We start from the raw sequence: 19976 nt of genomic DNA on the forward strand, positions 1-19976 counted from the left end.
TTCTCACCTTCCCCAGTGGGTACTGTTGGTCTGCCTTGCTGCTCAGCTCCCTTGGCCTCCATTCTGTCCACTACCTCTCCCACAGATCATGGCTGAAAATGCCCTACCCAGCTTTAGGCTCCCACAGGCAGAATCTGCAAGAATTGTTTCAGAACCGTCAGGCTCATGATTGTCTCCACAACCAGTGGGTGATGAGGTTCCACTACCACTGGGCCACTACACATGGACATATTCCTCATGGAAATGGCTCAGTCTGGAACAGGTGAGGATATGCCTCGAGTCAGTTCCAGTCTGTCTAAAAGGGTAGCTTTTATCTCCGGATCTGAGCTTGTCACTCAAGGCTTGGTATACTACCTGGGCCTCTCCTGTCAGAAATGGTGCCACACTGGCCATCCAAGTTGACTCCTTCCAGCTGGCAGCACTGGCCACTCACTCAAAGGTGCAGAGGAAGGCCTCAGGGTCATCTTCTGAGCCCAACTTCACCTACCATGGCCAGGGCAACCTTAGCTGCCCTCTCCAGGACCAGCAAGACTCCCTGGAGCCCATTTCTCCAGGTGCTTCAGGAACTGTTTTTGTTGACCCTGCTGGTTGTTGTGATGCCAACAGGTGGATGTCTCCTCCCATCCTATCCTACTAAAAAAGCAAGGGGGGAATCCACCAGACAAACCCTGCTAGCCATCACTTCTGCCACTGTCCTTTCTTTAACTGCTTTCCTGTTCTCCTCCACTTTTTCTTATGCTGACTCATCTCCCTCTCAGTTCCAGAAGCTGTCTTCCTGCCCACATCCTCCACCATGTATAGGGCTGCTGGCCTATCTTCCCCAGCCCAGGAAGGAATAACACGACCTCCAAATCTCTTTCAGACCCTTCCTTCAGGGCACAGTTTATTAACTTAATCAAATAAAATCACAAAGTAACACAATACCAAGTTATTCCCCTGACCAATCCAGGTTGCAGGGGGTCCAGAAGCCTTTCAATCTGCATCTCTCCCTGTTCCAGGGCCAGTCACAAGAGCCAGCCTCAGCTCTCAGCTGACTAAATTCTCTCAGCCCTTTATCCACCTGATCCCGTCTCAGCTGGATTAGATAATCAAACAGGGCTGGCTGGCCACAGGGTCACTGGCCCTTAAAGGTGCAGGCCACCCTCTTACAATGTTCTATGCAGGCAGACCCCGTCTGTCCGTGGAGTCCCCTTGAAGTCAGCATAGCTCTGCCCACACGGAACAATTTACAAGATGGAGGCCTTAGACTATAAGCTCTCTGGGGCAGTCCATTGCATTTTGTTTATGTATAGTGCCCATGCGGTCCCAATTCTGATTGGGGCTCCCTGGAATGACAGCAATATAAATAATAAGACTCAGACTAACTTGGCAAGCTGACAGTGACGTGGTACTCTTGTGCTGGCGATGGTGGTGACAATGGTGTAACACTGATGTGGGGGGAAGGAGTGGTGAGTTACCTGCTGTGCCTGCTGCAGCAGCTCCATGCGCTCATGCAAGATCTGGCTATCAAACTCGCGGCTCTGCCTCAGGATCTGCCTCCGCACCTTCTCCACCGCAGCTCGCAAATCCTCCCTCTGCACTTCATTCAATGACTCACTCGCCCGCCTTCCAGGGTCCTGCTGCAGAGCGTTATACAGCGTGGCTTCCAGCTCCTGGATTTTCTAATGCCAACCCAAATCACACACAAACAGGCTCACGTTTGAATACAGCAGGCAAACAAACCAACACGACAACAACAATGCTTGCAAGCCAAGCTTAACAGGGAGGAAGGACACAACTAGAGAGCAGAAAAGCAGCACTCATGTGAGCAGTGAAGAGCATTCCATATACAGTGCACATGTTCTTATGAGACTGTTTCCAGCATGGGCCTTGTGTTCTGTTCAATTGAATGATTGATTTGTTTAATTTAACCAGAGTTCACAGTATGTGTTGGGAAAGACAAAAGATTCAGCATTTTCCCACATGCCAAGTTTTTGTTCAATTCACGACAGGGCCCCACTGCCAATTCTGAGTTACAAGGTTAGTGCCAAACGAGTGTTTTCCCTCATTGCAGCTGGATTGTTAAATCAGCCCAGGGAATAAAACTGTTTACAAGGCATCAAAAAGAAGAACTGCAAGTGATATAATAACTTACTGCAAGTCAAGAAAAAGCCTGTCACTCATTTCTCTTTCTCTGACCCTACAGTTCTAATCTGCGGTTATTCCCGGTTTCCTACATTTTCTTTGTTCTGAATTGCCATAAGCAATTCCATATACTCGTGTCTCAAGGGGATCAAAGGTTAAAGCACAGAATCAGAAATTTCATCAAGTAAAGAAACACCTGTGTTTTCTGGTCTGTCAGGGTACTTGAGGGCTAGGGCACACCAATAGATCTTTTGTTTCTTGTTAGTTTCTAGTCAATTTTACTTTCAGTTTCTCATGCACTAACCAAATGCAGCAATATTTGGGAGGCGAACAGCACAGAATGTGAAAATCCAAACAGAAATCTATATTCACTGACTAAAATAAGACATCTTATTTCTTTTACAATTACATTTTGTATGATCATATGAAAGAAAACCATCCAGAACAACATTATTTGGATCTAAACTATCCGGCAGCAACCCACTAAACTTCACAACACCTTTGTGAGGTAGGTAATTGTATCCATTTTACAGATGCATAAACTAAACTGAATGGGTTGCCCAAGGTCACATAGTATAGAATGGAACCCAGTTGCCCAATCTCCCAGTTACCTCCTTTAAACACTAGATCACACTGCTTCTCTAAGAATCCTTTTCCAATTTGAAATGCCTACAATATGTAACCAATTCTTCATGCCACAATACTTCTGTTTCTTGAGGTTTTACTCCACCTAATGAAGCTGAGTGCACTAATGTGCTAATTCAGAGGACTTTATTTAAAAAGTCTATAAGAGGTTAGAATAGATAGGATGGAAAGGATAGACATCTCTGGGTTTGGAGAAGTTAATGGCAAATATTTACAAATAGCTGGAAAAATAACATTTGAAATGTTTTATGGTCATTTTCTGCATATTTTACTCATGATCACTGTGCACACTGTTAGCTTCTCTCTGGCAACCAATTCTACCACCAAAAAATGTTGCCTTTTGCACATTTTAAAATAAAATGCAATGCAAAAAACATTACAATTCCAATCATTTTAACCCATTTCCTGTTTTAAGTAACTTTTGGTTTCCTAATCTAGCAGAACAAAAAATCATTTAAAAAAGAACCCTATGTAAATTTTTTCATCTGTATTTTGTCAAATCTGATCAAGCATGAAAATTTAATGACTGTTCTTTTCCTACCATGTAAGCCTGGTCCAGAGCTTGTTTCCTGTAGTCGAGTTCTTCCTCTAAATAACCCTTCTGTTTACTGAACAGGTCCTGAGCAATAATAAAAACAATGGAGGGTTTGTTCTTTATCCTAACTCATGAGGAATCATAAAGTTCACCATTTTTTTGTATGCAATCTCTCAGTCACTTTCACCTGAAAGCAACTGAGAACCTAAAGCCATGGGTCATATTTATTGTTAGGATATTTAGAGTATTAGATTGATTAGTATTTAAAAAACAACAACATCATATTAACTATGGGTATCTAGAAAGCACCTTTCCTTTGATGATCTCTAAAACACGGTATAAACCTTAAGGGCAAGATCCTGCCTTTATCTGACAGAGGCACACACAAAGGAGGGAGAGAAGGGTGAAGCATGTCTACCATGCATGTAGTACAAGAGCCATTATTTACACAAGGCAGGCCAAGAGAGGGGAGAAAATCATGTTGTTAAGTGCACTTCACTGCTCCTTTGAAAATGAGTAATATATGCCCCTCAAGGGTTTATGCTGGAGGTCTCAATCTACGTACTAACTAGCCGAGTGTGCAGCTATGTACTTTAGTCAGCAAATTGTATTTGAATTAGGAAATGGGATGACTACTTGATGTGGAGTCCAGGACCCCTCCTTAGTGCAAGGCAGAGATTCTGCTCCACTGCTAGCATAGAACAAAAAGAGGTTCTTTATGCCCTCTGGTTTTCTCTGTCAGACTTGCCTGGCAGAGGGCAAACTTTGGTTCTAAACCTCACACTACCCCTATAAAGGTAGGTAACTCTAATCTGATATGGGTAAACCGAGGGCCAGAGAGATTAAGGGACTTTGCCTACACAGTTGCAGAAGCTAGTATTAGAACTCAGGATTTCTGAATACTTTTCAATCACTAAACTCACTAACCCGCAGTAATAATATCTTACCTGTACATTGCTATAGCAACTGGGCACAAGGTGTTTTACAGGCCACCTATATATTATAGATGGATCATATCCACTGTCACTGAAATGCTGAACAGATTAGGATTCCGTGGAACTCAATATCCAAAACTGAAGCTATAGGAAGACGATGAGTCTTAGAATGAGACTCTAAATAGTTGGAACTTAACCAGGACACAGGGGCCAGGAAACTTGCTCTTGAAAAAAGTGCTCTGGAGCTTTTAATGAGCACAAGTACACACCATAATCAGGCTGGAAAATACTAGCTTTATATCATTCTTTTTGTGGTGATGGTGCCCATAAACAAATAGCCCAGAAAGCGGAAAGGCAATTTGGTCAGACTTACCATTTATAGTCATTTTTATTTAAAGATAAACTTTTGTGTTTCCTCAACATATGGAACAAAAAGCAGTTTAAATATAAATCCATGTACCTTCTGATAAAGGCCTTTTAGCTTTCATAAAAATACAAAATGGGCTAGTGTGTGTATGCGTATAACAAAAGGCTTTTAAAAACAGAAAGCTTTGCCATTCTGGATCATCTATTTTAGTAGCAGAACCACTCCAAAACATAGAATGGTGTCACTAACAGAAATTATTGGCCTATGTCAATAGTAAGAAAAGATGTTCAGATTGACTCTGGGTCTTGTTTGCATTTACTGGGCCAAATTTTGCTTTCAAATGCAATGCCCAATAATGTCCGTGGGAATTGTGCACATAAGCATAGGGACACAATTTGGTAATTAGTAATCAGTAATTAGTAATAAAACAAAATTCCCATTTGAAATGTTATTTGGCTTAAAATAAAACTGCTCAGCCCAGTAATCTGACAGTCTGAAGAGTCAGTAAGCATAAGAACTAATTATAATATATATTGTTCCTTGTTATTGGAAGTACCCCAGTTGTTGGAACAAGCCATTGTTTTTTACATTGGCAGCATAGAAGTCAAATATGGGAGACTAGAACAAGGTTCCATGCCATTTTCATTCTGATATAATCCATAAACAAACTGTAATGTTTAATGTTTTAAAACTTTATTAAACACTGGAGTTCTTTCAATGATCCATGAACCAATATAAAAGCAGAATGGGAACTTATTTCAGTCTTGGATGCTGAATGTTCATACGACAATGACACAATTATTGTTAATTATTTTTTCTATTACAGCAGCACCTAGAGGGGCAAGATCCAGGCCCCACTGTGTGCTGTACAAACATACAATAAGAGACAGTCACTGCTCTAAAGAGCTTGCAAGCTAAATAGACAGGAGAAAGGGTGATAAGGGAAACAGGCACAGGGAGGGGAAGTGACTTGCTCAAAGGTACACAGCAGGTCAGTGGCAGAGCTAGGAACAAGTCCCAGTCTAGTGCCCTAGTCACGGTACCACACGGACTCGCAGGTGATATCACCATCATTTAAGCAGGGTGGCCACTACCAGCAATAGGAGTCAGAAATTGTAATGAGGATGGGATTTTCAGAAGCACTCAGCATTGGCCTAACTCTACTCCCAAAGGAAGCAGCTAGGCCAATACTGAGCGCTTCTGAAAATCTCACCATAAAATAAATTTTCATATTCGTTACACAATTTATGCCGGGCAAGATGTGACTATTGCTTTTGAGACTGACAGATTGCTGAGCTGAGCAAATACATACAGTTCCTTGGTGCGTAAATACTCAGAAGCTTGAAGTGAACATGAATTACAGATACCACAGATTGCAAATGAAAACATGTATATGTCAAGTTAGAGAGACACGACATATTTGTTCTAATTTACTTTGTAAAACAATCTAGTGTTTTCCATTTCCCCCCTAAAAATATGTTATTTTTTTACATTTTCCAACTCAGAGTTACAAATACAGTAATTCTTGGCGTAATACAGATAAAAGGGCCCACACCTTGTATTACATGATTATTGGTATCACGCCCCATTCACAAAGGCAGTGCACCAAACAATGAGCCAGAAAAGCCAAATTCTAATCTTGGCACTGACAGCCAAAGGCAAGAAAGTCACTTCACCCATCAGCCTCTGTCTCGCTTTCTGTAAGATGGGGATAATGTTGTTTATGTATCTACTAGGAAAATGTATGGCAAGGTTTAATCCGTATTTGTACATCAATTGGAAGATGAAAAGTGCTACATGCATGATAAATCAACAAAATTAAACATTCATTCAGAAAATCTTCATATAACATACAGCAAAAGGAGAGCTTAGTATCATATCAAATTTGTAGTGAAAGACTTAATTGCACTTTGGAATTCATCCATCCTTGAGAGGGAAGAGAGGTTAAGACAAAAAAGCGGAAGCAGGAAGAGGACTTCATTAGTTGAAATTACACACCATAGGCCAAATTAATCCCTGGTGCAATTCTACTGAAATTTGACTCCAAGACTCCAAAGAACCTGCTGTTGCCAAACAAAATAATATACATAGAAAGCACACAGACAGGTTTCATACCATTTGCTTATTATACCCGTTCGTGTGGTATATTGTAGGTACAGCCATGCTTCAGTCTCAGTTTAATTACTTTTTTCTCTACACATCAATGGCATTAGCTATTAAACAGAGTTTTATAAAACTATTCCTGACAGCACCACGCAGTCATCCCCACTACAAAGAAAACAGCAACAACTTAACACGTCATCGTGTTTACAGACTTCTCTCTGAAATGGAGTTCTAGCTGAGCAAGTGACTTTTTTAAAATGATCATTTCTTACCTTTTCATTCTCCAGGTCCATCATCTTCTGTGTCAGTGCAGCTTCTGTTCCCTCTATTTGTTTTAGCCACTATATGAACATGGCAGGAACAAGAGGAATAGAAAAAGATGAGAATACAGCATCATTTGGAAGAGCATCATTGAAAGTGAGGTAAGTTAATTTGTTGATGAGCGTGCCAATTGCATGCTTCACCCATCCCCACCCCCATTAACTGTTCAGCTTTTTCAAACTACAGAAATGAGGAGGAGGGAACTGGGAAGACTAATTATGAGTGGAGGCTGATCCTTCCCCCTCTAAAGGCCTAGGTTCAAATGTGACTGGGGTCAAGAAAGCAAAATTAGTTGATTGTTTCATCCTTGCTGCTCCCCAGGCCCATTTGTCCACATCACAAACCCACCATATGGTGTCAGGGCCCAACCTTGCAATCCTTTCTTATGGTAACTTAAACCAGTGGGAGTATTTGCATGAGGAAGGATTGCAGAATCCATCCTTTATTTGGCACAATTCACAGCATTTGTTGGGAGCAAGCTCATTACTAGAACAAGAGGGGCTTTGAAGGTGAACAGGGGCGTGTGCAAGAATTAAAATTTGACCGCTTTTGGAGGGGCACGTTCTGTGCCCCTACCGCAGCCCTGGGACCAGAAGAGCTTGCTCTCCTCACTGCAGGCCCGGGGCCGGAGGAGTTCTGTGTCCCCTGTGTCCCTGTTTGCCCCCGCCCCTCTTGGGCACTGCCCTGGAAATGAAGATTAAGATGGGTAGGGAGAACTGTGTGAAGAAATTCATGCAGTGGCTACCATCCGATCAATCTCTTATTATTATGCTTTAAAAAATGTGACCAAATGAAAAGAAGAATGGTCGTTGCATTCCAACTGTAAGACGATACATAGAGGAAACTACAGTTTTATGCCTTGAATATTAATGATGGCTAAGAGTATGCTAACATTCAGCTTTATGGGTTGTCAGGATGGATGGGAATTCTCATTCTTGTTCATGGTTTTATTTTATTTTATTTCTTCATTGGATTACAGGACTCCCTTACAACACAGTCTGGCCAGTTCCCACTGAAGTCAGTAGGAGCTTCACCATTGACTTTAGCAGGAGCAAGGTTGGGCACTTAGAATATTAAGTGGAAGAACTTTGGGGAGAGTGATGAATCTTTGTTAACTTTTGTTTAAATAGCTGATGTGATGTGTTTTAGGGGTCTACTGATATTTAAGGACAGATGTTGGGCCAATATAACATATTACCTCACCCACCTCTGTCCTATATATACACATACAGACACACTAAAATGTCATATGTTTTTAAATAGCTGATAGTCATTTCTTTCCTCACTACCTGGTAAGTCCTAACTACAGGATTCTGCATTTTCCTGCTAGCACCTGAGATCAGTAACACCTAAGCATTCACCATGCTGCACCTTTGACCTTAATTAACAGCATCAGAACAATAGGCAGCATCTTGCCTATTTAAGCATTAAACCCCATATTCAGCAGCACTTTTTCAGTTCACTTTAAAGCCCCTTAACAGGGAGGCCCAGAACTCTTAATTCTTCATTTGCGGTGTTTGCCTAATTAATGTGGTAAGGAAGGAGTCAATGGACTGAATGGTTGGATTTGGTAATTAGAGCAACTCAAATGACCTACACTTGTGACAGGATCAGAAGGAAACTGTTTCTACAATAAAGAGGAGGGGGAAAAATCTGATTTCTGATTTAAACGGCTCTGTGATTGAAATCCAAGATATCTGTGATTGTAATATGCTTCCCACAGATATATTTTAACATGCAGAAACTCCAGTGAATTACTGCTGCCTCCATGTATTAGGAGGATTTTCTAGTGCAGGGATGGGCAAACTACGGCCCAGGGGTCGCATCCGGCCCTCCAGACGTTTTAATCCGGCCCTCAAGCTTCCGCTGGGAAGCGAGATTTGGGGCTTGCCCCACTCTGCGCAGCTCCCGGAAGCAGCAGCATGTCCCCCCTCTGGCTCCTATGCGTAGGGGCAGCCAGGGGGTTCCGCACGCTGCCCCCACCCAAACACTACCCCCACAGCTCCCATTGGCTGGGAGCTGCAGGAGCAGTGCCTGCAGACATGGCAGCACACAGAGCCGCCTGGCCACGCCTCTGTGTAGGAGCCAGAGTGGGGACATGCCGCTGATTCTGGGAGCTGCTTGGGATAAGCGCCGCATTGAGCCTGCACCCCTGACCCCCTCCCATACCCCACACCCCGATCGTTCTCGTGCCCTCCGAACCCCTCGGTCCCAGCCCAGAGCCCCCTCCTGCACCCTAAACTCCTCATTTCTGGCCCCACCCCAGAGCCCGCACCCCCAGCTGGAGCCCTCACCCCTTCCCACACACCAATCCTCAATTTTGTGAGAATTCATGGCCCACCATACAATTTCCATACCCAGATGTGGCCCTCGAGCCAAAAAGTTTGCCCACCCCGGTCTAATAGATAGGATATGGAGCGACCTGGGTTCAATTTAATCTGCCTCGTGCCTCAGTAAAATGGGGCTAATACTTCCCTGCCTCACAGGTGTGCTATGTAGATTAATTCATTACTGAATTTTAGTCATTGCTTGATTGTGAGGCACTCAGACTACAGTGGTGTAAAAGTACATAGATAGACTCTCATGTTAAAATCAGACAACCTGTATGTTAGTTAGAAGGACAGAACCAAACACTCCTCCTTTTTGAACAAGCTGATTAAACAGTAAGACTACCATAGAAGTCCTCCTCTGGTCAGCTGAGGACTGACAGAAGTACTGTCAATAGGAATAGTTCCTATGAAGTAACCAAAACTAGATTTTTTGCAGGGGACGTGTAAAAGATACCTGCTATTTTCAGAACTTTGAAGCCCCTTTTGTAATTTCTTTTTCTATTGTTATAAAGGATTTCCCATATTGACAAACTCCCAGTTTATTCTTAGAGGCAGGATTGCTGTGATTGGACACTAATGGAAATAACCTGCAAGAGGTCACTAAGCTTCTATATGAGAGGGCGAGCTTGCATGACCCTTATTCTCTCAAATAGTCCCATTAATTTCAGTGACACTATGGTTAATATGAACCAGCTTAAGTGAGGACTGCACAGTCCAGCCCTTAATGCTTGTGTAATTTTGCTTTTCTTTTTGTCTACTGATCTAGCCATTTACCGTTGATTTTTCTCATTAGAGTTTAAGCTCTATGATTGTCTGTTGTAACACAGCGACAGCTACAACATTTGTAATGATTTATTCAGTTTTAATAAATATAATAATAATAATATATGGAGATATACCTATCTCCTAGAATTGGAAGGGACCCTGAAAGGTCATCGAGTCCAGCCGCCTGCCTTCACTAGCAGGACCAAGTACTGATTTTGCCCCTGATCCCCAAGTGGCCCCCTCAAGGATTGAACTCACAACCCTGGGTTTAACAGGCCAATGCTCAAATCACTGAGCTATTTGTTTACACGAATGACTTGGTTGAATCATTAATCAATTAATCTGAATGGTGGAGCTTTCATGCTAGACTTCCATTCTGAAGTTCAGAAATGGACCTGTGCAGGTCTAGATATAAACCTATCAATGGCAGACTTATTGGGATGGGGCAATATAGCAGTCTTTTCAGTAGAAAGGAAATGACTTCCTTCCTAGCCAATTTAAATTGAATTATTATTGGGTCATTACTACGTTCGCTCTACTAATGATCTAAGTGGAGAGCAAGTTCTAAAGTCACATGGAAGCGGGTGACTTGTCCAATTTATCTGTCCTGTGGAAAATATTTTTGGTCATATCCTATTACAACGTTGAACCAGTGAATATCATATTTACTAAAAGAAAGTTATTCCCTCTTGGATCTCTTCCTTCACTTGTAAGTATGAGGAGATCATAATAATCTGTTCTGTTTGATCACAGATCTGTTACTGAACGACATGGACAATTATGACACGAGAAGGAAAAGGCAGCAGGATAAAGTGTGTGTGTGTGTGTGTGTGTGTGTGTGTGTGTGTGTGTGTGTGTGTGTGTGTGTGTGTGTGTGTGTGTGTGTGTGTGTGTGTGTGTGTGTTTTAGATCGATCATACCAGTGATTCTCAGCTTGAGAACTAAAACTATTATTTGAATTATAAACAGTTTGTTATATTACATTTCAGTTGTCTGATGGCTTACAACTGGTTTTTAAGACTATGGGGAATTGGAGTTGCTATTTTCCAAGACCAATTGACTGTTTATATTTTTATGCTAGTGAAGACTGCCAGGCATACTAGTCGGGAGATAAATATTCTTTAGTAAGGACTTTAGAAACCTCTCCACTTAATACACAGCGGCACAAACCAGCTGCACTGTACTAGCTCAGTGAAGTCCCAGGAGAGGACCAAACCCTAACAACAGAAAAACTGAATCATGTTTTCATAATTCTATCTTCCCCATGTGGCACAAGAAGGGAGATAAGAGATGAATGCAATTTTCAAAAGTGCTTGAACTGTGTGATCCAAGAAGTAAAACATCATGCAAGTTAAGGTTATAATGAATTTATCACTAACACACTGTTAGGTAAAGGAAAGAGTGGGAAGTTAAAGGGCAGTATGTATTTTTAGACCACTTGACAGACAAATTTGTGGCTGCATAATGGAAAGATATTGAGGCTAATTTTTCAAAAACTAGCAGCCTATGTTCTTACAAAATAATGCACAGGTGGCACACAAAAGGAGCCTGTGAAGTGCTGAGAACTTTCTTTTTCTACGGACTTCCATCGTAGAGGCTGGTATTGAGCTCATTCCAGGAGGTTTTCAGAACCTTGGAGAAGTAGGCCCAGAGCAGGTCTTCATCGTAACCCTGCAAAGCACTGACAACCTCCAGTGATGTGCTGAGCACTCTCAATTCCTCAAAAGGTCACTGGGAATTGAGGTTTATTCCCAGATTAGGCTTCCTTTATCAAAAAGTATTTTACAGCTTTGTTTTAATGGCAACGTCTCTGGAGGAAGTTTTCATTTTTAAAATTATATTTTAAATGTTTGAATGTATGTTCGGGCCCTCCACAAGTACAATCCCCATAAAGCCATGGGTTATGATGCCTCCATGCTCACATCCATGTTAATTTAACAGAAAGGCCATGCATCACTGACAAATCATCCTTCCAGTTCCAGGATGGTATGCTCAGTGTTTATGCAAACAAAAATCTTTACTGAAATCTACCTTTTCACAGAGGGAAAGTACAGTCCCAGCTTGGATTATTGCAACCTGTTCTTCATTTCTCAAATTCTAAAATACAAAAAAGGTGCAACTGTATTTCACATTGGACTGTAAATCCATTCTTCAAAACTAGTGAGATTGATTTTGATTTTATTGTATGTATCACAGAGTATTGGCTCTCTTTATTTTTAAAAAAACAAGCACAGAAAATATCCAGTGATTACAAATAATAAAGCTAAAGTAAATGAATACAGTACCTACACTTGTTAGTTCACTGCATCATTCTCACCATGCCTTGCAAAAAGAGCATGATCTAGGGTGGACTCAATCCAATGTTTTTTTTTTTAAATGGGAAAAATATCAATTAATTGGACTGCCGTTCTAATGAAAAAAATCTTGCACTGAAGCCAAGGGAGCATTGAAGAATTAGACCTGTTATTGAACAGAGCAACATAGAGTGCTTTGAAAGTGTTTTTGGATCTCACTGCATAGAATAGAATCTAGAACCAATCCTCAAACTTTGTGGATCATACTCAAGTTATGGTCAAATCTTTCCTGTCTAAGGTATTTCTAGGGCACCCTTTGTTGTAGAATCTAAACTTCTGGGTTACTATTTCAGGGAATCAATATAGAAAAATGAGTTAACTTATTTCCTACTCTTAATTTTGTTCTAACCTTTATTATACCAGGTCTTGTGCATTCCCTGTGCCACAACTTTTAGTGCCACTCACCAGTGACCCACATCTGTCCTGAAAAACACAGATGTGACTCCCATTGAAGTCGATTCCCATTGAAGGGATTGCATCTATGCTGGCAAAAATGGATCCTAACATTTGGTATTGTATATGCAAATATAGTCATAAAAAGTCCCTTAATGCACATTTGCTGGCATGCCATTCCATGGGAATAATTGAAATAAAGAAATTGTTACCCCATTATCTCCAAGGATATCAAGCTTCTTCATAAGTTCAGAAATATTCACATCCTGGAAAATATTTTTAACATTCATTGTTCATAAAGGAGAAAACACATCATTAGCTACTAATTTTTTACATGGCCTTTATGGATCTTTGCATGCAAGAAGACTCCAAAAGCTGAATGTTAGTTTTGCATCACAATGACACAAATGCTATTGTTATGTTTACAGTGGATCAAATAGTACTCTCAGTTATATCCAGCAACCTGGGTATAAACGAGGACAGAATATGTCTTAGCACATTTAGATTTATCAACTCACTGAAATGTTGAAATTGGGTAACAGGCTTAGAAAAAGACCTGGTTTGAGGAGAAAAAAAGTGCAGCAGATTGGGCTATTGACGTTTGTGGGACTAGTGTGTGGCTAACGAGAGCATGAATTGGCCCATAAAGTAACTAATAACTAATGATCTTTAAATTTAATTTGTTTTAACACAATAACAGGGTCACATATTGGACTTCTAGTGGCAGGAGTAATGTAAGTGACTGTCCCACTAGCCTTACCCATGATTACAGAAGCCACCAAAGAAGTGTGACTTTGATCCTTATTGAGGCCCATTGATTACCTTTGAAACCCCACATGCAGCTAGTTTTCTCTGTACAAAAAACCAAAACCTACTTCCTCTCTTCCTTCCTACACTCCCACGACACACAAAAGAAGAAACAAAAGAAACCTTCCTTATTAGATACCCAGTCTTGTTCATTGAAATCAATAGGAAAACTTCCACTGATACAACAGGAGCAGTAATGAACCCTGAATGCCCAAATCTTTACGGAGTTGAGAACCCTCAACTCCCATTGATGTCCGGGGGAGCTGATAGTGCTCTACATCTCATGGGAAATGTCAAGCACTTTGCAGGACTGTGTTTTATACAACTATTTTCACTACTTATAGTATATAAAAATGCTGCTTTGTATCTGTATATTGTGCAATCACATTGAGAGGACAACATTGAACCCCAAATTTTATGCCACATTAGCTACTCTGGCCTCAAACTTACAAAATGCATAGGTGTTGATTATTTATTTTATTATATGCTCATCTTGGACCTGATCTGAAGTGAACATAAAGTCAAATCAAACATGCAAAGTCTACTAGGACCGTTGCACCAGTCAGAGTGACCATGGTTGATGACATCTCACCAGGCATTGTGTAGTGAAGTTCCCAGATCTGGATCAATCCTGCAAATGCATGGATCTCAGGGGTAGTGCCCCAGGCAACACCAGGAAGGAAGGCCAGATTGTGGTGAGATGGTGACATTTTGCACATAGTTAAGCTACTTTTTGCTTAGGACTGGACACTCACAGCACATATAGGAATACCTCTAGCTGCTCTAGTCTGCCTGTAAAAAGGGCCAGGTTTCTGACCCATATAGCAGTATAGGTAGTACACAGGTTTGATAGATCCTGAACTTTGTCTCAGCGCAAAGATTTTTTGTGCGTCCATAAGCAAGAAATGGACTTCATTCAGGAGGTGGCGAGATCAATGGGAAAAGGTCCCATTGAGTTGAATGGAGTTTGGATCTTGTTCCTTACGCTCCAAGGCTCTGATTCAGCAAAAAAACGTAAACACATTACTTCAATAGGACTTACGCAGGTGCTTAAGTGCTTTGCTGAATTCAGTCCTCCTGAATACATTATAGGGATCGTAACCGATGATGGAAAAGGTGCCACTTTGCTGACTGCAACTGTACATTCAGTATTGAATAAATGTGGAGCCATATGACAAATCAACTAATCATATCATACAATTATGTTCTTCCCTGCCATATATTTTTTTACAGTTTAGCTCAAGCTACTTCTACATAGCTCAAGTGACTGGCCTTCATTTCCTTTGGAGGAAGAATACTTGACAATCTAGGAGACCTCTTTCTCCTGCTATTCATCCTAAACCCGCCTTTTCTCAGAACTTGATCATATCTTTGTCTTTGCAGAAGAAAAATATTTCTTACATCTGAATCATTGCTGTACTTTCTAAGGTAACCGTGATTTAAAGTGTTCATATGAGTACAGGGGTGTCTCTGATAATGCTCCTGGTTAGCCAACCATCGCAAGAGCTAATGAAGCCACATCTACCTTTATTCCTTCCTGTTGACAGAACAGTTGAAGTGCACTTCCATTGTTTTCAGGGAAGGTGGTTATATGGAGGTTAAATGCCGGTGACCTTCGTTCTCTCTCCTGAGGAAAGATTTCGTTTAAAAAACAATATATGTGATTATACAATGTCAGTTTCTCTCCGACTACCCCAAGTTATTCAAGACAAACCTAAATTTACTGATATTAAGAAATCCATAGATCCCTATTTGCAGTCAAAGCACAAAGTTTTCATGCTCTTCAGTGTCCTTTAAGGTTTTGTTGCAATTTTAGCACTAAAGTCCTGATTCGACAATAGGATCATGCAAGCAGAGCCTCTGCAACATTGTTTTACATGGATACACGGGTCCACTTTTATGAATCCAATTGTAGGGATGGGTGACTTAGACATTCCTCTAAAGTATTTCATGTTAGGTGGAATCTTTTATTTAATCTATTGCTTTCGTGAGCAAATAATGGCTATTGTGAAGAGGCTACAGAACAAAATATCAAACAGTGTCAAATCATATTACGACCTTGAGGAGACTGTGTCTATTCTGAAATGACATGCATTTTTGTTCTGAAAACTTTCAGTAATAAAGCTAAGTGTTCACAGTAAACTAGCAATGAAGTTAGCTAAACCTTACAGTTCAGCATTTTAATTCCTCAAGCCCAGCAATTCACTACTCGCCCCAGTTTTGCAGAATACATTCTACTTTCCGTTTACCATTTTCTGTGCCAAGAAGAAATCCTTTCACGTATACTCTCTCTAAAATTATAAATTTAAAATATATTCAGCACATTTCACGCACGTCTTCAAAATACGGATCCATTATTTCAGTGGAATAGCTGTATTCCTACTTTCAGCAAATGAGGGTCTTTTGTTAAATTTCGATGTGCTTGTGAAAGTGGCTGGATTGAAAGATCTGGAAGCCGAAGTTCTAGGCCTTATTCTAAATAAGAGTAACTGTGCTGAAACCAGTGGAATTACATCGGTGTAAATGAGATTAAAATCACCCCGCATCTCCTATTCACACAACAGAGGTAGCATGGGCAGACATGCTTCCCCATAACTCCCTGCAGAAGAGCTTTGGCTCTGTTCTGCAGAGAGAAGTAGTAATGAAGGGACAGTTCGGTTTCCATGCCCATTCCGTCCACTGTTTGGCTTCCAAAACTACAAATGAGGGAAATTTTGTTAGTTGATTTGTGATATGGACACTTATCCTTTGGGGAAAGGGCTGCAACCACGGTGTCATTTCACACGTCACCAAAGGATAATGAGTCGGTTAATGAATTTGAAGCTGCAACCAAGAGGTGAAAGGCTGTTTCACATGACCTTTCTTCCCATGTCTCCTAAAAAGTTTTTTTTTCTACTTATTAGTCCAATTTATAAATAGAGCCATGCCAGTAAGTGAGCTTGATGATATAACACATATACCGAAGCAGGAATTCGATCCTGAATTGACCTAATTTAAAATGAAATCTAAGTTTAATCTTTTGGCACATTAAACTTGTCAGTATTTGCCTGAGCTAAATGATAGACAATTGATCCTGTTTTCTAATCCACCCTAATTTTCATCTGAAAGAATTTAGTTTATCATCATGCATGAAAATACTTTCACCAACGGCTGCATAATTTTGCTAAAGCAATCACTCTGTAATTTTTGTGCCTATGCACTTGTCCACCAGTGAGAGATTTCTTTTGCATGCTTTATTTGCAATTTCATGAAAATCCTTCAGTTGTTATTCAGTAAATAGGTACTCAACAAGGAGAATAAACACATTGTACTGTGGTACAGTTCAATTTTCATTTGATTCTTTAGTTAAATGTAGGACGTTCTTATGCTAAACATGCTTTGAAGAGTTTATTTTTAAAGATGTAATATGCACCAGGCTACTTTTACCAAAAATACGTAACTTTTGGAAAACTGGTTGCTAAATTAGCTGCCAATTTTACCTAACCTGTTCTGTATTTTAATTTAAAGTTGCTTAATAAAGTATACAGAATACAAGTTACTTTACATTTTTAATTTTCCAGAATGACTAGTCAGACACTAGTCTCTCAAAATGCATAATCTGTATTACATGCTATGGACATCAGACTATACAGATGGTAAAATAAAATGGTAACATAAAAGATTTTAAGAAGAGTCAAAGATTAAAAGCAGAATGACCACATAGCATGATGAAAATAAGATTTTCATCTTCACCATGGAGGTTATACATGCCAAGGATTTTGGTGAAATGAACCAGATGAAGAAAATTATGGAACAGTAACACAGAGTATTTTGTAGAGTTTATTCTAAAATGTAAATGGTGTTAAAATGTTGATGGCCTTTTCAAACTGGATATGCTGTTATCAGTTAATGTGACAGTGTGACAATTCATCACACCCATATTGTGGCAAAAGTTTAGCATACCATTCCCTATGGTCCCATCTGCGAGGTGATGAGCACCATCCGTTCCCATGGAAATTATAGGCCCTATGTTAGAACTCTTTAATAAATAGCCTACTATTCCATTTACTCAAAGGAAAGTATTTGTGAAAGAAGCTTGCTCTGAAGAACACATTACTTTCACTTGCACAAGTTATATTTGTGCCTCACACTTATAATTTGCAGTTCTGGTTGTAAGATTTGACTTTTTGACATTTTTGAATATCTCATCCACGTTCTATATCAGCAGAGAAGAGACTTCAGGTAAGTGAAATTCTTTTAAAAATATGCTAAGAAAATGTGCTCTTTTAAGTTTGTTTTATTTATATTAGTGCTGTCAATTTGAAAATCAGCTTAATTAAAAACAATTACAGGTTGATGTGATGGAGGTGTCAGATCCTCAGACTTCCTTGCATGCAAGATGTGAGAAGATGTGTTAATTGAAACAATGCCAACCAACCAAGTCTGTAGTATGCATACCAAGTGATTTCACATGCAGGAAAGGTGTAGTTATGGAAATGAAATAAATAAAAAAGGCAAAATATTGCAAAACAAAATATTTTATTAGGTGCAAAACAAACTATATGCAGTATATATTAGCTATTTTACATCTTCATAAAAATTAGTGAGCATTCTCTCCAAAACATATTAAGGCAGTGGTATTCATTTTCAGAATTCAAACTTACAGCATTTAAAAAAAACCTACAATATTTCCACCTTACACATGCACCAGTGAACTTTACATGAATTTCAACTTGGGTTCAAACACAATTTCTGCTCCATTTGAGAGTTTACAACTGAGAGAATCTCTTACTTCAAGTTCGAGCACTCTGAATTCTAACAGCTCATTCTGGTCTTTTGCATCCTGCATCTCGTTCTTCAGCAGATTCTCTTCCAGCTCCATTTTGTAAATCTAAGATATAATAAAATATCATAACACTAAGCTATGGAAAAAGCTGTGTATTCAGTTAAGTGCATTGATTCTTGACACTTAGAAGAAGAAATTAAATCCTCAGCAAAGAACCCCTTATTAAAATAGTAGCAAGAGTTAAACTGTAAGTAAAAAAACTCAGGGACCAAAATTCCTTACCAACTTCCGAATCCAGGAAACATATATACATGTTCTTTACTTTATGCATCTTAGTATCACCATCTTAGTATGCATCTTAGTATCACATGTTCTTTACTTTATGCATCTTAGTATCACCATCATACATGATTTGATTGCTCATGTGCATAAAGTTAAGCACATAAGTGAATGTTTATAAGATCAGGGCCTAAGGCAAAACTTTCACTGACTTCAAGGAAGGACCACATGGTTGGATGGCTGGGCCCCAAGTCTTGGGAATGAAGAAGGAGCATCACATTAGGAAGCACTTTACTGGCTCATGAATAGACACAAATTGCTCACTGAGAGTGGATAATGATTATCCTTGCCTGGAGCTTTCCTGAGACAAGTCTACATAAAGCCATTTTGGAAGCAGATATCAGAAGTTGTGTATAGACTGCAACTAAAGGGAAAAAATGAATGATGAACTTACTTTTAACAACTCACTCAATAACACTGGGTTAGAAGTGACGAGTATTTAAACTCAAGCGTCTGTTCATATTTACTTTGCACCACTTTTTAACGTCATAGTACTTGCATTTAGCTCTTTAAGTCTTCAAAAAGCTTCCCAACACTAACTAAATAACATTCACAACACCCCTATGAGGTTGGCAGGCAAGTATTTACAGCCTCCATTTTACAGCTGGAGCAACTGAGCACAGAAAGATTACATAATTCGCCGAAAGCCATGCAGCAAATTGAGAGCCATTGTTACAATTCTGGACTTCCTGGCTCTCAGTGATGTGCTCAGGGCAAAAAGTATAATGTTGCTTTCCTATGGCCTCCTCTTGGGAGGTGCTGCGTGCTCTCAAGACCTTACAGGATCAGGTACTTAACTTTTTACAGTCAAATCAGATTTCCTCTCAGGCCTAATGATAATTCTCAAATGTTGTGCTTTGAGGCTGTAGGCTATTTAAACAACAGCAAAATGGAATATCACAAGTGCATTACAGAACCTTTTCCTGAGTCCAACCAAAAGCATTCTTATTATTGTCTGACCTCTTTATTTATATGAAAACAAGGAGGTGTATGACAGCTAATATAGCATATGACAGTGCTTATAACATCAATAAAAGTGTCTGAATAAAGTATAATTCTAGCTGTAGTTCTTTAGTCGTGGATCTTTCTTTGGCTCTCTTATTTCTATTGAATTAATAATTTTAACTCACTAATTAAGAGGCCTCATTCTCTGAGGTACTGAGTGCTCTCAACTCTCTCACTAAAGTCCATGG

General features: G+C 39.9%; 1 protein-coding gene across 20 annotated transcripts in view; it reads right to left on the bottom strand.

Moving 5' to 3' along the window:
* JAKMIP1 (janus kinase and microtubule interacting protein 1) overlaps nt 1–19976 on the bottom strand; it is a 254195-nt gene that overhangs the window by 32894 nt on the left and 201325 nt on the right. For 17 of the 20 annotated variants that reach the window (XM_065598214.1, XM_065598216.1, XM_065598218.1 and 14 more), the window contains 7 exons: nt 18451–18549; nt 15205–15306; nt 13085–13138; nt 12157–12222; nt 6982–7050; nt 3311–3388; nt 1458–1661 (listed from right to left, as the gene is read on the bottom strand). In XM_065598214.1, coding sequence (XP_065454286.1) covers nt 1458–1661; nt 3311–3388; nt 6982–7050; nt 12157–12222; nt 13085–13138; nt 15205–15306; nt 18451–18549 — 672 coding nt within the window. Of the gene's footprint in view, nt 1–1457; nt 1662–3310; nt 3389–6981; nt 7051–12156; nt 12223–13084; nt 13139–15204; nt 15307–18180; nt 18550–19976 lie in introns of those variants that run through there. The other 3 variants (XM_065598222.1, XM_065598223.1, XM_065598224.1) reach the window with 3 other exon arrangements.

Source organism: Chrysemys picta, chromosome 5 (genome assembly GCF_011386835.1).
Source record: "Chrysemys picta bellii isolate R12L10 chromosome 5, ASM1138683v2, whole genome shotgun sequence".
NCBI lineage: Eukaryota > Metazoa > Chordata > Testudines > Emydidae > Chrysemys > Chrysemys picta.